General features: G+C 57.3%; 2 protein-coding genes across 6 annotated transcripts in view; one reads left to right on the top strand and one right to left on the bottom strand.

Annotated features, from left to right (window-relative positions):
* Positions 1-1,510, bottom strand: part of LMF2 (lipase maturation factor 2) — a 12,599-nt gene extending 11,089 nt beyond the window's left edge. Inside the window, exons 1-2 of the mRNA XM_085321952.1 lie at positions 1,476-1,510; positions 637-767 (exon numbers count right to left, since the gene is read on the bottom strand). Coding sequence (XP_085178078.1) covers positions 637-767; positions 1,476-1,510 — 166 coding nt within the window. The remainder of the gene's footprint in view (positions 1-636; positions 768-1,475) is intronic.
* NCAPH2 (non-SMC condensin II complex subunit H2) lies at positions 584-13,653 on the top strand. Of its 5 annotated transcripts, none has more exons than XM_085321947.1 (20): positions 584-749; positions 1,453-1,707; positions 2,211-2,312; positions 2,793-2,848; positions 4,320-4,395; positions 5,256-5,330; positions 5,657-5,736; positions 6,300-6,454; positions 6,995-7,090; positions 7,249-7,358; positions 7,500-7,571; positions 7,810-7,876; positions 8,623-8,730; positions 10,335-10,388; positions 11,149-11,219; positions 11,505-11,601; positions 12,055-12,120; positions 12,427-12,479; positions 12,747-12,848; positions 13,145-13,653. In XM_085321947.1, the coding sequence occupies exons 2-20, from the start codon at positions 1,600-1,602 to the stop codon at positions 13,532-13,534; spliced, it is 1,938 nt and encodes a 645-aa protein (XP_085178073.1). In that variant the 5' UTR covers positions 584-749; positions 1,453-1,599; the 3' UTR covers positions 13,535-13,653. The 5 variants fall into 5 exon arrangements, with proteins under 5 accessions (XP_085178073.1, XP_085178072.1, XP_085178074.1 ...); XM_085321946.1 differs by having other exon boundaries at positions 584-929; XM_085321950.1 differs by having other exon boundaries at positions 585-1,707; positions 5,259-5,330; positions 13,145-13,294; positions 13,397-13,653.
* The last annotated feature ends 438 nt before the right edge of the window (positions 13,654-14,091 follow it).

The raw sequence follows: 14,091 nt of genomic DNA, 5'->3' as shown, positions 1-14,091 counted from the left end.
ACCAAGGTGAGTGTGGGGCTGCCCGGGGCCCCCCCCGGGTGAAAATGGCACTGCCCGGGACCCCCCCAAGGTGAGGGTGGTACTGCCCGGGACCCCCCCAAGGTGAGTGTGGGGCTGCCCGGGACCCCCTCAAGGTGAAGGTGATACTGCCCGGGACCCCCCCCGGGTGAAAGTGGTACTGCCCGGGACCCCCCCCAAGGTGAGGGTGGGGCTGCCCGGGCCCCCCCCCGGGTGAAAATGGTACTGCTCGGGACCCCCCCAAGGTGAGGGTGGTACTACCCGGGACCCCCCCACCAAGGTGAGGGTGGTACTGCCCGGGACCCCCCCCACCAAGGTGAGGGTGGTGCTGCCCGGGACCCCCCCCCGGGTGAGGGTGGTCGAGGGTCACGGGGGCATCAGCAGCCCCCCGGGGTCAGAAGTCAGGGTCACGGGTGGCCGTGAGGGGCGTCTTGGGGTCAGGGGTCACAGGGGCCACGAACGGCGTCCCTGAGACTGGGGGGTCGTGGGGTCGGGGCCACGGGGGTCGGGGTCATGGGGGCCATGAGCAGTGTCCCTGAGGCCAAGGTCACGGGGGGCTCGGGGCTGGGGTCAGGGGGTGTCGGGGCGGGGGGCCTGTCTCCCCGGCCCTGCGCCCACAGCTTGTCGCTGCCCTGTTCACAGCTGCGTTTCCTTGGCCTAGCTGCGACGGAAGAGGACGGAAGAGGAAGCGTTGAGTGGTCCCGTTCTCTGTGCCGCTGCGGGGGCCGCCCGTGCGTTCCTGGCGGTCCCTGGGGAGTACAGTTTACGTCCGCTCTCGTGGACGCGGGAGCGGAGGTCTGGGATGTTCCTCTGGAAGGAACGCGTTTCCTGACGATGCTGCTTGACCGGACCCAGCCGCGGGGGGGTTGCGTGCACCGCCTCACACAAGGCCTGCTGGAGGGCCCAGAGAGGTGCTGCAGCCTGCCCTTAGCTGTGGATTGCTGCGTTTGGGCTGTAAAAGTTTGTAGGAGCTGGTTCTTTGGCACACGAATCGCTGCTCCCAGGAATGCTTCCGCTGCCTTTGGAGCAGCTGCTCCTGTGTGTGAAGTTCCTCTTGGGCATCAGGGTGGGCAGAAACCRGTCAGGGATCTCCCGCTGTCCTCCCGCTGTCTCTCCCGCTGTCCTGTGCAGGGAGTCTGTGAGCTCAGCGAGCACCTCCTGGSTGCAGCTCTGGACAAACTCTGCGGATAATAGTGTTTGCTGAGGATGTTTGTCCGAGAATGGCTTGGAAGTTACGTTTGCCTTTCTAGCTGATGTTGTGTTCAGGCTCACCTATAGGTGTTCAGTGAGATAAAAGAAAACATTCGTTTCCTGTTTTGGGGTTCTTATGTGCTAGTCTGGTTTTATTCTGGCTTTTGTGGGATATGTTTACTTACAACATTTATTTCTACTGAAATTGAAAGACAATCAGTTGACTTCATGTTCTTGTAACAGCCTGGCCCTAAGTGAACAGTGACCCGTCAAACGTCGTCTTGGGAATTACGAAGAGCATTCGTCCRGAAGCGGGTTATTCAGTGATCCCGTGGGTCTGCGCACCCGCCGAGTGGGCTGTAACCTCTGCCTTCCCAGGGATCTGTGGCCATGGAGGACGTGGAGTCGCGCTTCCTGCACCTTCTGCAGCCCATCCGTGACCTCACCAAGAACTGGGAGGTGGACGTGGCTGCCCAGCTCGGCGAGTACCTGGAGGAGGTAAGGGAGGCTCTCTGGGGTGGAGAGGCTTGCGCAGCGATGCCCGCGCAGCTGGAGCGTCCGTCCGTCCTCCCCTCCCCAGCAGACCCGTGGCTGCGGTGCCGACACTGAAGCCCTCACCTGCCTCAGCCCGCAGGGCGGCACAGCCGCGTTGTCCCTGATCTGGGCTTGTGATGGGCTGAAGGTCGAGGACACCACCCAACGGTGTTTGCAGCCACCTCTTTGAGTGCCCCCTGTTTTCCTGGGGCACCAGGACCATGCTCCTCACAGCAAAGCCTTGTCTGGAGAAATAAGATCACTGATAGAAAAGCTCCCCTCAGGCTAGTGGGGGCAGAAGAACATATTCTCTCTCTGCTCATTTACTTACTACATTTGGTCCTTCAAATGCTATGTTAGGCATGTTGCCATGATTTTTCTCTCTTAACTTTTTCYTCTTGCTGTGCTATCCTCTAAACCAGTCTGCAAGTCAGCGTTTTGTTCTCCTCCTTCTGTGTGTTTTGCAGCTGGACCAAATCTGTATTTCCTTTGATGGTGGCAAAACCACTATGAATTTCATAGAAGCAGCTCTGTTAATCCAGGGCTCTGCCTGCATTTACAGTAAGAAGGTGAGAAACCTGGGAGTATCTGCCCTGTCTTGGTCTTAGACCTTCCCCTTTGTCTACTCAGTGATCCTTCAGCTGTTGTTTTTGAGGTTGAAGCTTGTACAGAGCCTGCTTTGGGAAGTTGCCCTTGATTTTGAAAGAAACATGAAAATGAGTCACCAATCTGAAAGGGTGTAAATCTGTAATTCCCAAATTCACCCCTTCTATATATGTGGGAATTGGCAGCCCAGAAGAGTCTAGAAAAAACAAGAATTTTGCTGTTGAGCACTTTTTTCTCTAGAGAGTGGAAAACAAAAATAACTGCTTCCCCAAACCTAGACTCAAAATGGCATGAATAGTAATGAAAATAATGGGATTATCAAGTAACTGAATTTTAGCTATCTGCGGTGGAGGTAAGAAGAGGGCTGTGGTTCATCRTGGCATGTGTTGCAGTAGTCTTTCTGCGAACTATTTTTCTCTAAGAATCTGGGCTTTATTTTGTAGGTGGAATATCTCTATTCTCTAGTTTACCAGGCACTTGACTTCATTTCCAACAAAAAGTAAGTAAAGATAGCCGTTTTTTTGGAGAGACATCCCTTGCTAAGGGGTGATCTTCCAGCACGACTTCACTGGTTTGGCTGTGCACACTTAATTCTTCTCCCTGTCTGCTCTTGATCTCTTTGTCATGGTAAGGCCTTTATCCTTTCCCTGCTGTCTTTCCTGCTGCGGTTTGGTGGCCCCTGTCCTGACTGCTGGCTGTTYTATGGGTGAGGCTGTGACTTGCCACCATCTCCAGAGAGACCCTGTGGGGACCGAGTCCCCGACTCCGCTCCAGCTCTGAACCTTGCTTCTGCTATTAGTGAGCACTCCTCCYGCAGGCAATCACCTCTAAAGCAGAAACAAACAAACCTGCTACAGTGATGGTCTTCAGCCCTATAAAAAGATCCTTGAAGGTGAAGGGCTCTTTTTGGTAGCATGAAAGGCCCCTGGTAGGACTTAATTTCAGTCCAGGGCTTTAGCTTGAGATGATTCTCTTCCCCCAGAGCTTTACCAGTGGCATCATCTTCTTTTGTTGTTGTGTTGCTTTGTTGTTATGTAAGGAAAGGACAGTGCCCCAGCATCCCACACAGCAAATCCCAATCTGACACAGATCAACCACAGTGGCAAAGAAGCTTGTGACTGATTTTCTGCTCGCTGCTGAACTGAGGCACTACTGTTCTAGTTGCAGTTTTCAAACTCTCTCATGTAACTTTTCTTTTGTCAACTTGGCCCATGTTTTTAACAGGCTCTCCATTAATGAGAGATCATTTTAAAACTGGCAGTTATGTTTGCACTCAAACTGATATTTGCAGAAAAGGTGAGGTTTTCAGGATGCACATGGCTTCAAATAGGTACTTGGCTCAAGCCATGCAAACAAGTTTCCTGAATGAACCATCCTTCTTCTCCTTTTTGCCCAGCTGTAAGTCCCACTTACAAGAAATCTTGCAAATAGCTTGTTGGGGAAGGCCAGGTCACAAGACCAGGAAGAGGCTCTGCTTGGGCTGGAGCAAGATGAAGCTGCGACAGAGGTTTCTAAATGTAGCAAACAGTTACTTCCCATGCCTTGTGATTGCCTTGAAATAAATTATTTTTTCTTGTCTTGGTAACTGAGCTTCTGAGCTAGAATTGGTRGGACTTGTTTATTAAAGACGGGATTTGTTGGGCAGGCTGGATTCCCTCTTCCRTCACAATCTAATTCCTTCCCAGCCACCTGCACCTTTTTCCTTGGCAYGTTAACTACCTTTCATGAGGAGGATGSACTGATTGTGTCACTACAGAACAGCAAATAGTTATGCTCTAATCTCTCAGTACTATCTGCTGTAGTGCTTTGGGATGCCTCTGCTGAGAGATTCTTGCATCAGTTGCTGTATGGCCCATAGTTGGGCTGGAAGAAACTTGCCATTGCTTTTTCTGTGGCTTTTGTTGGTGTCAGGCCAGTGCCCTGGACAGATCCTGACTGGTGACCACTTGTATTTTTGCTCCCTGACTCAGACGGGAAAAGCAGCCCAGCTCTGTAGGGGAGGATGGCAAAGATGCTGATGCAAGCTTTGGGACTGAGGAAGAAGAGGTGAGATGGTCGTTGCGGAGTATGGGCCCTCTGTGCCTCATCCCGGGAGCGCTCAGTGGCTTCTGCGCACAGGCAGAGCTGCTTCCAGCTGTTGRGCTGTGARAGTTGGAAGCAGGCTGTAGGCGGCTGAGGTCAGATGCCCACAGCATATCCCCCCTTTTTGACCAGCACTATGGGCACCATCTGCTGTGTTTGTTCTGCCACTGTTCCCTTGCAGAGGGCATTTARCCCCACATCACCCCCTTCTGCCGCCAGACTTGGCCAGAGCACTTAAGAACTTCTCTCACGCAGCTCTTGTGCTGGCCTACAAAAGAGGTGATTTGCCATGTGGCAGCCCTCCTGGAAGGGAGTTAGCCCCTTTTCCCTTGTTCCTGGGTGGTGGCGGTCCCTGTTCAGCAACTGGGGARCTCCATCAACCCTGTGGCTTAACCTTCTGTCTCTTAATCCTTAGTTCAGGCTGTATCTCAGGGCTTCTGTCCTTCAGCTTTCCATCCTTTGGGTTTGCGGGCGGCTCACTGGCTTGGACCAAGCAGAGAGCTGGGAGTGGGCCTTCTCCATGGTGCTGGGCACACTGGTTTGTCCATTGCCCCCTTTCCTCCCCTGTGGCAGTTTCTTGCCTGTCTGGTACTGTCTTCTGAGAGTCCTGTGCATGCCGACCTAGTTGCTGTCCAAGTACAGAAGTGCAAAAGGTACAGCTCCATTAGCTGTAGCTCTGAAGGTTTCGCTTGTGTAGTGGCAGCCGTGTGAATGCCCTGTGCCCACCCCATCCCTGTTAGGGTCTTGGGGTCCTTGAGTGACAGTGCAGCCCAGCAGACCAAGCCCTACCTACCAGGGTGTTCACTGGTGTGGATCTCTCTCAGCAGTTCCTTTCCCTGGATGACATCAGAGACACCAGCCAGGCGAGCGTGGACATGAGGAAGGATTATCAGCCCAATGTAAGAGAAGTTCTTGTCCTCTTCTGGCCCCTCCTCTCTATCACGTTTCCTCAGCATTCTGCTGAATCCCAAAGGTGCCTGGGGCCAGCTGCCATCCCAACAAAGCTTTGCAAGGAGCAGTGCTAGTGACTCGCAGAGGACGAGTGGAGGTTGCTTCCTGGCGTCAGCTGGCCAGCAGCAGAGCCCTCCCAGCTGTCGCCCTTCCTGAGCCCTAGGAAGTGGAACACAGCAGAGAAGTGTCCTGGGTGCCTGTTCCTGGAGCAGCCGCAGCTCCTTCTCCTGCCTTGTGCCACAGCAGCTGCAATTCTGCTGTCTTGTCTTTGCAGACTGTGGACATTGTTCCCTTGACGCCGATGGCTTTGGTTCCTCCAGAAGAGGCTGAGAAGAGAAACAACCCTCTGTTCAGGTGAAAGCCAGCCCCAYGGTGCCCCTCTGGCAGCCCTCCAGGGTTAGCTGGGCCACTGCATTTTGCATGCTGTCAGAGTAAGGTCTGACTTTCCCTGTGCCATAACAGAGGAAGTAGCACTTTCCTAACTCAAACTCTAAAGCACGAAGGAAGAATAATCCCAACAGCTCCAGAGAGCTGGGATACATGTGATTCTTCCGGGGAACTGCAGTTAGTGAAGGCAGGGCAGGGGGGTAACCCCAGGGGGAGGGAGGAGCCCAGAGGCTGCGAAGGGAAATCTGGTCTGGACTTCTCTGTGCCAGACAAGTGCGAGAAAAGCTGGCAGGAGTGCTGCGGTTGATGCTGGAGCAGGAAGGGCCCTTTGGTTTTGGGGACACTTCAGCTGGGCTCCCATATTCCCCTCTCAAACTTCCTCCCAACTTTTGCGGGCAGCCCCTCTTCTATTCGCAGGCAAAACCTGCATGCTCCTGAGGCAGGCCAGTTGCCCGTGAACCTGGGTTCCCAGCAAGACAGGGCAGATCCTTGTCGGAGGGGGGATCCCCTAATGGATTCTTTGCTCCTAGCCGGAAGGGGGAGATCTTAGCCAGCAGGAAGGATTTCCGGATGAACACATGCACCCCTCATGCCACTGGAGCCTTCATGCTGGAGCTGGCAGGCCTTTCTCCCACGTGCTTCTCGCAGGAAAGGCGCCACGAAGGGAATCTCGACAGAGCAGTAGGTATGGAGTTGGGGTGAGCTCTGTGGAGCTGCCAGGGCCGGTCTGAGGATCAGCCAAAAGGCAGTAACACTGAGTGGCCTGCGGCACCAATGGGATGCTTTGCTAGCCTTCTGCTTCGAGGGAGGCCCTACCTCTGAAACAGCCGAGCTCCTTGTGAAGGGGGGCATGTCTCTGCCCTCCCTCTGCTGCTCTGCCTTCAGCAAAAATGCACTGGCTGCCAGAACAGCAGGAAGTCCTCACCAGGAGATCATGGGCATGGGGGAGATGAGACACTGGGCGAGACAGGGCACTGCCTGGAAGAGCAGCCGAGCAGTCCTTGTTGCAGTGCCTGGGCTGATGCTTGCAGCCGCCCCTTCTGCGGTTTGTGTGTGCGGTGGAGGCTGCCTGTGGCAGTCAGCCTTTGTGGGCTTGGTGGGAAGGTGCAGTTGTGAACGGTGGCTGTTGCATGTTGGTGCTGGCAGATGAGACTCCTGTGGGCAGAAAATAGTGAGGGCCTGGCTGGGGCTGTTTTTCAGCATCTCGTCTCTCTGATTTTGGTAGGAGTGCAATCCTCTGCTCTCGGTGACGGGAAGGAGCCCACGCGTCTCAGCACTTGTGGGGCACCCATCCCAGTGCTGAACTTCTCCGAAGACGGAGGTGAGATATACTTGGTCGGAGGGACTGGAGGGAGATCCAGCCATTTGCCCTTCCCGCGCGTGTGCCTTGTGGGGCTGGCTTATGGGGTGGAAGAGGGAGATCCCAGCGGGAGATCCCAGAGGCCTTTATGGCTGTCGATCAGTTAGTTCTCCTGCCAGGTGCTGCAGGACCAGATGATGACAACAACTGTGACGATGACTTGCCTGTGGCCCCAGAGGACAACGTGGAAATGACTCCAGCCGTTGACGAACACATTGAGCCGCAGAGGGTAGGGCTGGGCAGGGGCTCGGTGGAGGCAGTGCAGCTGCCGTGCTCCCCATGCCACCAAAGCCTTGCTGCCCTGTGCTTTGCTGTTTGGGCTCTTGGCAGATGCTGCAGGAAACTAACTGTCTTGTTCTGTGCCTGCTAGAGTGCACCCCAGGCAAAAGGGTACGTGCTGCGGGAGCGAGCCGCTGCTGAGGACCCCAAAGCCCACATTAAGGTAGGAGGAACCCCTCTGAGTCTGTGTGGACATGAGCAAGACCCAGATGCTGTGGGAAGCTGCTGCAGGATTGCCCTGCCCTCCCCACTGTGCTGGTGCAGATCGTGGAGTGATCTGCTGAGCCACATAGCTGCTTCTGTGCGCCCACCCAGGGGTGCTGCAGAGATCATCACCTGAAGCAGGGTGGGTGGGAGCTTGCCCAGGCACAGTGCTCATCTGTGTTTCCTTCCTCCACCAGGAAATGCTGGATCCCTGGCAAAGCCTTGACCCATTTGGTGATTCTGAAGACAAGCCATTTAAGAAAGGTATTTGAGGTGGGGTTGGGGAAGAGTGGCTGCTTCCTGGGCTTTAGTCTGTGCTTGCATGATGAGGGCTTGGCTCAGCTTGAAGACATATAGCTGTAAGGGGCCACAAGGCTTTGGTGAAGGGCAGTGATGGACAGAGGAAGTCCCTGTTTTGGGACTGAAAAACTCACAGATGTCTCCCTGTCCTGGCACATAGCACTTCCTGTAACCACCCTGTTTTCCCTCTGCCCCTGGGAGTGGTGGTGCTGAGAGGATAGGAGAAGAGGGACCAGGTACAGCCCAGGTTACAGAGCCCGGGGGCTGTGCTTCGCTGATGCTTCCACGTGGTTCAGCTTCTCTGTTCCTCCCACCTTGGTCCCCTGAGCACAGCTCTTCCCACATCCCTCTGCTGAAGGGTGAGCAGTGGGTGGGGGGTGGCAGGTGGGGGGGAAACATGGGAGGTTACGTCCATGTTTCCCAGCAGCTTGTCATCAGTGTCCCCAGAGCCAGGGTGAGTCTTTCCCAGCCCTGTAATTGGCAGAGAAGGGGCTGGGGAGAGGCAGGGAGAGCCTGTGCTCATCGCCCCGCTCTGGACCCTCAGGGATGGCTGCGCTGTGCCTTGAAGCTGCTCATGTCTGAGCAGAGGCCTGGGATTCTCCCCACACCCTGCAGCACCCAGCAMCCTACTGCACCCAGCGCTGCTTTCCTGGGACCTGGCGTAGCCCCAGCCCTTCAGGGCTGCTCATCTCTCCCTTCTCTGGCTTCAGGAAGGCCCTTTGTCGTGCCACATGGCCTGGACGAAGTGGCTGGTAGCAAGCGGAAAAGGAAAGGACCACGAAAGCTTCAGGACTTCATGAAATGGTTCTCTGTAACCTGTGAGTATAGTGGCCTTAGCTTTTGCCACCCTGCAGCTAGTTTTCTCCCAGGATCTTTCTCTGCCAGAAAATGCTCTTGCCCAAACCCTGCGATATGTTTGCTCTGAGCCTGCTGAGCCCTTTTCAGCATTCACCTTAGACCCTGACACCCAGTCTACCACCAGCAACTGGTGTCTGCTCTGATGCAAGGTCTCAGGTCTTACTGGAGTCCTTCAAGGACACGTGTGATGTGAGTGTTCTCTCCCATTCGCTGAGTGGAGTATGAATTACCTTCCTTAGCTCAAGATCTCTACACCCAGGTTTGTGACTTAGCATTAGTCAAGGTATTTGCTTCTAGGAGAAAGGGGCAAATAACCTGAAAGAGAATAACCTGGCCAGAGCTCTGCATGTCACCAGGGTGTTACTGAGGTTTTGAAAATCCAGGGAAAATCCACTACCAACTTACTGTGATAACAAAACATGTTTAAAACGGAAGCTGAGAGAATATTTAGCAGCCTAAATATAAATCCATGTGGTTTTTGTACTGCTTGTTGTACTGTGACAGATTGCTGGAGGGGAAAAAGGAGGGGTCTGAGCAGCTGGTTTAGGGTGCTCTGGGTTGTGCAGAGCTTACTTGACTGATCTTTAGCAATTTTAACAGGCACAAACGTTTTTAAACTGCTGTCTTCTTGTCTGAGTCAGCCCCAGCACACAAGATGTGCAGGTCACCTCTCCCCACCTGTAGTTTTGACTTGCAGGCTCTAGCATAGGACTTTGCACCTCTGACACTGATGTTTCTGAGTTTCTCCTCAAACTGGTGACACAGAAGCTTTTGGAAAATGAACATGGTTCTGAATGTCCTTTCTTACTGTCAGGCACATAGCAGCAGCTGTGTTGTGCTTGTGTCTTCCTGGCTTGGGTCTGGGCACTTTTGCAATGCCTAGAAGAACTATTCTTCTAGAAAAGATCAGTCCCCTTCTGAGGGGAAGCTCCGAACTGCAGAGAGCTGAGCATCTTTTCTCCACTGAAAATGTGAAAGCTCTGTGGAGCTCTGCACTCTCAAATTGCAGAGGTGGCCTCCTTGATCCATTGGCTCTCTGAAGATCCTATGGTCCCTTGCTCCCTTTCCAAATGTGAGGCTGTGCTTTTCTCAGCAGAAGCAAGCTCTGTTAGGCTCCTGGCCACTGCTAGTAACAGTTACTGGCTGCTGTCTTGGGCATGGACAGAAAACTTTTGGGGGGAGAAGGAGGTGGCTTTGTCAGTCTCTTTAGGACTGTTGCATGCTATGACAGGCATTATAGTAACAGAAGTGGTTGATGCCCACTGGTGACAGTGCCTGTCTGCTCCCCTCGCCTTTGTGCAGCTCACAGCCTCATGTTTGCGTGGTCTCCCTGCTGGGCTTCACAGGGAGGCCAGGCCGTTACTGCTGTTGTGCAGATGGAAAGACACAGGAGCCTGCGGTTTGCTCAGCATTGCCAAGCTCATTGCCAGAGCAAGCCTGAGCCCTGGTCTCTGTGCTGCCAAAATGTGTGTGTCCGTAAAGCAGTAGTGAGGAGCTTGTAGATGCAGCCATCGGGTTGGCACCTTCGATTCTGTCTGACTGCAGTTATSTCTAATTTTCCTAGATAACAATGTAGCTGATGGCAGAAGAACCATGAGGAGAGGACCAACATTTGCTGGTGAGCAGGATGTAGTGGTGTGCGTCTGAGAAACAGAATTTCATTTCATCCCTCTCCTTCCAAACTGTGGCTGTCATTGCCTCCCCCGTGAGAGTGTGAAATGGGTATCTGGGCGAAGGCAAAGGTGTCTGATCCTGTGCCTTGTACTGTGCACCCTCCTGGGKGTATGGTTGCACTGAAAGGAAGGAGGAAGCTTAGTTGGTGTCACTGGGAAATGGAGACCAGGAGGGAAGGGGACACCCTACAGGGTGCAAAACCCAGATCCTCTGCGGCAAGGCTGTGCCAGGGGAGAGTAAGGCAGAGAGCATAGAAACCACTAGCCAAGAATGCTGCTGTTCTAGATGGATGAGGATGACATTTTATGTTCTAATTCTCCTAACCTGTGGTTGCTAATTTTGCAGCTATTTGTCTTTTAAAAAGACGACTGTAAATCTTACTAAATTAAGCCTTGCTTGTTTTCACTCCAAAACCTGTCCTGTACTTAAAGACAGGGTGAAGCTGGGGAACTCCTGGCTTGTCTCTACGGCAGTGATGTGACGCAGAAGGAAGGGCAGGGGTCCACAGAGGCCTGTAGCACCAAAGCCGTGAGAAGGGAACCCAGGGAGGCACACTGACAATCTCAGAGAGTCAGGGTGGGAAACTTCACTGTGGGTTGCCAGATTTTGAGGAGAAAACCTCACCGCAAGGCAATACCTTGTGAAGGGGTGTGGGGAYGCAGTGAAGCGCTTGTGCGGCCTGTGCAAACCCCGCGTCTGTGCAGATCTGGAGGTGCTGTACTGGAAGCAGCTGAAGGAGCGGTTTGCTGCGCAGAGGAAGCTGCAGCAGAGAATGGTGAGGACGCGGCGGTGCCGGGGCACGGTGGGGAGGCGGATGCGAGGGGGGAGCTCGTCTGGCCATGGGCGTGCTTAGCCGAGCTGGAGTTCTGCCCGCCTGCGCGCAGGGGCAGACAGGGCACCCGAGGAGCGGGGGGCTCCTGCCCCAGCACTGCCCCCCCCAGCACTGCTCCCCAGGAACTGTTGTGCTGCAAACCCAGCGAGGCCTCTCGTGGGGAGCCGCGCTGCGAGCCCTGGTGACGGGGGCGGATGGCTGGGGTGCTCAGGGACGCTCTTCTTCCAGGAGCCGCTGCTAGCACAGCACAAGCTGGCAGCGGGGGCTGAGGAGGAGCTGAATGTGCTGGAAGAGGAACGTGGGGACAGCTGTGATGAAGGAGCAGGTATTTCCAGAAACTGCGGGGCGAGGCCAGCACCTCACCCTGTCCGGCCTTCGGGCCCTTCTCGCAGCCCTGCCGTCCCTGGGCRGGTGACGCCTGCTCCACAAAGTGGCTTCTGGCTCCGCTGGAGGAGGCCGATCTGTGAGCACTGTTGGGCCGTCTGCACTCATCGACTCGGCTGGGCCAGATCCTTGCCAGCGAGCTGCAGGGGTCCCCTCCTGTCCTGTTTCCTGGCAGGCCTGGCCCTCTGTCCTGCCCTGCTGCCCCAGCGCTTGCGGCTGCCAGACCCCTTGTGACTGCTGACTCTTGAGATGGGGCCGGACCTGGAGCAGCAGCAGCAGGAACCTGTGCACTGTGCTGCCTGGCTCGCAGCTGGGGCTGTGCCGGAGCCAGCTGGTGTGGGGCGAACCTGGGAGCGTTTTGGGGGTCCTGAGCAGGGTCTCTTTGTCTTGGCAGGTGACTTTGGGGAGCATGAAGATATCCAGCTCGAGGCCCCAGAGGAGCTGGTTGAAGGAGCCGTGGGTAAGGTGCTCATGGGGGACGTGGGACAAGCCCTCTTCTCRCAGCTCAAGCCGTGCAGCCTCGGTGCCGCAGCCAGGACACGGTGTGAACCGAAGGCTGTGGTGCATCCTGAGCAACTGATGGGTGCTGTGAGCCCCCCAGCATGTCCTGCCCCGCGGGACGGCCCCTGTGTCCCTGCCGGAGCGGTGTCCAGCCCGGGGCAYGAGCACCCCTGCGGGAGCATCCCCCTTTCCCCCCTTGGAGTGGCTGGGTGGGATGGGGCAGGCTGCGTGGTGACACTCCTGGTGACACTTTGCCCTCTTGCAGGCCCCTGCGACTTGGACTCGCCGAGCTACGAGGAGCTGGTGAGGAGGAACGTGGTACGTAGCCATGCCGCAGCTCGCTCTGGCACGGGCATTCTGCAGCGGCACGGGCCGGCGCCTCGGCGGGGCCTGCCCCCGGCCGGGGCGGGAGGGCGGCGGCGTGCCCGCTCGGGGAGCCGCCGCCGCGGCCGCTGGCGCAGCGCTCGGGCTGGGAAGTGCCGCTCCGGGGAGGGGGCTTGGCGGGGGCGCGCGTGCCGGACTCGGGAGCCAAGCGCGCCGCGAGTGCTGGTGGCTCTTGTTCCCTGTGGCCCTCCCCGCCCGCAGGAGCTGTTCATCGCCAACTCCCAGAAGTACGCGCAGGAGACGGTGCTGTCCCGGCACGTCCGGGAGTGGGAGGAGAAGATGGGGCCGCTGCTGCAGGAGCAGGTACGTCGTGGCCTCCCCTGTCCTCAGCGCAGGCGGCTGCCGCGGGGCAGGGGGACAGATGGGCTTGAGCCCACAGGGACCGAAACTGCGGGGGAGCACTGGGCCCTGCACCCCGCYGGGCCGGGCCACGGGGCTGCAGCGTCTGCGCCCTGGTGCTGCGCTCGTGCCGGTGCCCTCGCGCGCGGCGGCCGCAGGGGTGCCGCGCTCCCGCCGCGTTCCCGCGCCCTGGGACGCTCCCTGACCCGGGACGCGCGCGGGAAGCCCGAGGCCCTGCCTGASCCCGCTCTTCCTCGCAGGAGGAGCGAGCCACCTTCGATATCCACCGCTACGGGGACCAGCTGGTGTCCTGCTTCAGCGGCGTGGGCGAGTGGCGCTCCTTCGCCAGCCTGGTGGCCGGCAAGCCCGACTTCGAGGTGTGCCGGTACATGCTGGCCTCGCTGCAGCTGGTGAGTGCAGAGGGGGCGGCGGGTGCCCGAGCCCTGCCCTGCCCCGGCGAGGGCTGGCGGCCCCCGCACAGCCCACCCTTACCCGCTGCTCCCTGCCCCCAGGCCAACGACTACACGGTGGAGATCTCCCAGCAGCCGGGCCTGGAGGAGGCGGTGGACACCGCGCGGCTCCGGCTCCTCACGCAGGAGCGCGCGCACGAGCGGTTCCGCACCTACAAGGCCCCCTCCGTGGCCGAGTGAGCGCGCTGGCCCGGCCCGCCTCGCCCTGTACATACGCCCCGTTCTGTACAGCCCCCCTCGCTCCGGCCCTCGGCCCCGTGCGTGGCTGCAGCAATAAAACCCCAGTGACTTTTGGTACAGCTGCTTGTGTCACGGGGACGGGAGGGCTGTAGCGAGGGTTTGCTCCCGGCGGAGCTGAGTACGCGGGCACGATCCCTGCCTCTCCCCCAGCTGCGCCCGTGTCCCTGGGGCAGCGCAACGTTACAGCGCCCGGCACCCTCCAACCACCCCAGCCTGCTGCGGGCAGGAGCCTGAACGAGTCGTCCCCACACGGAGCCCTGTCCCGGGGGAAAAGCCCCTTTCCCTGGGGCTGGGCAGCCACTCTCCTTCCCCAGCAGGGCCGGGAGCTCCAGTCCACCCCAGGGATGCTCCCTGCTGCCCCACGCTGGACCTGGCCCGGGCCGGCTGCCCCCATCGCGGCCYGCAGGACACAGGGGCGCCAGGACTGGCACAGCAGGAACCTTTATTGCCCTCGCGCCAGCCGGCGTTCAGCTGAAGAGGGACTCGTAGGTCTCCAT

This window comes from Rhea americana, unplaced genomic scaffold, assembly GCF_003343005.1.
Source record: "Rhea americana isolate MKP2758 unplaced genomic scaffold, rheAme1 scaffold_731, whole genome shotgun sequence".
Lineage (NCBI taxonomy): Eukaryota > Metazoa > Chordata > Aves > Rheiformes > Rheidae > Rhea > Rhea americana.
This window is presented reverse-complemented; position numbering and strand designations above follow the sequence as displayed.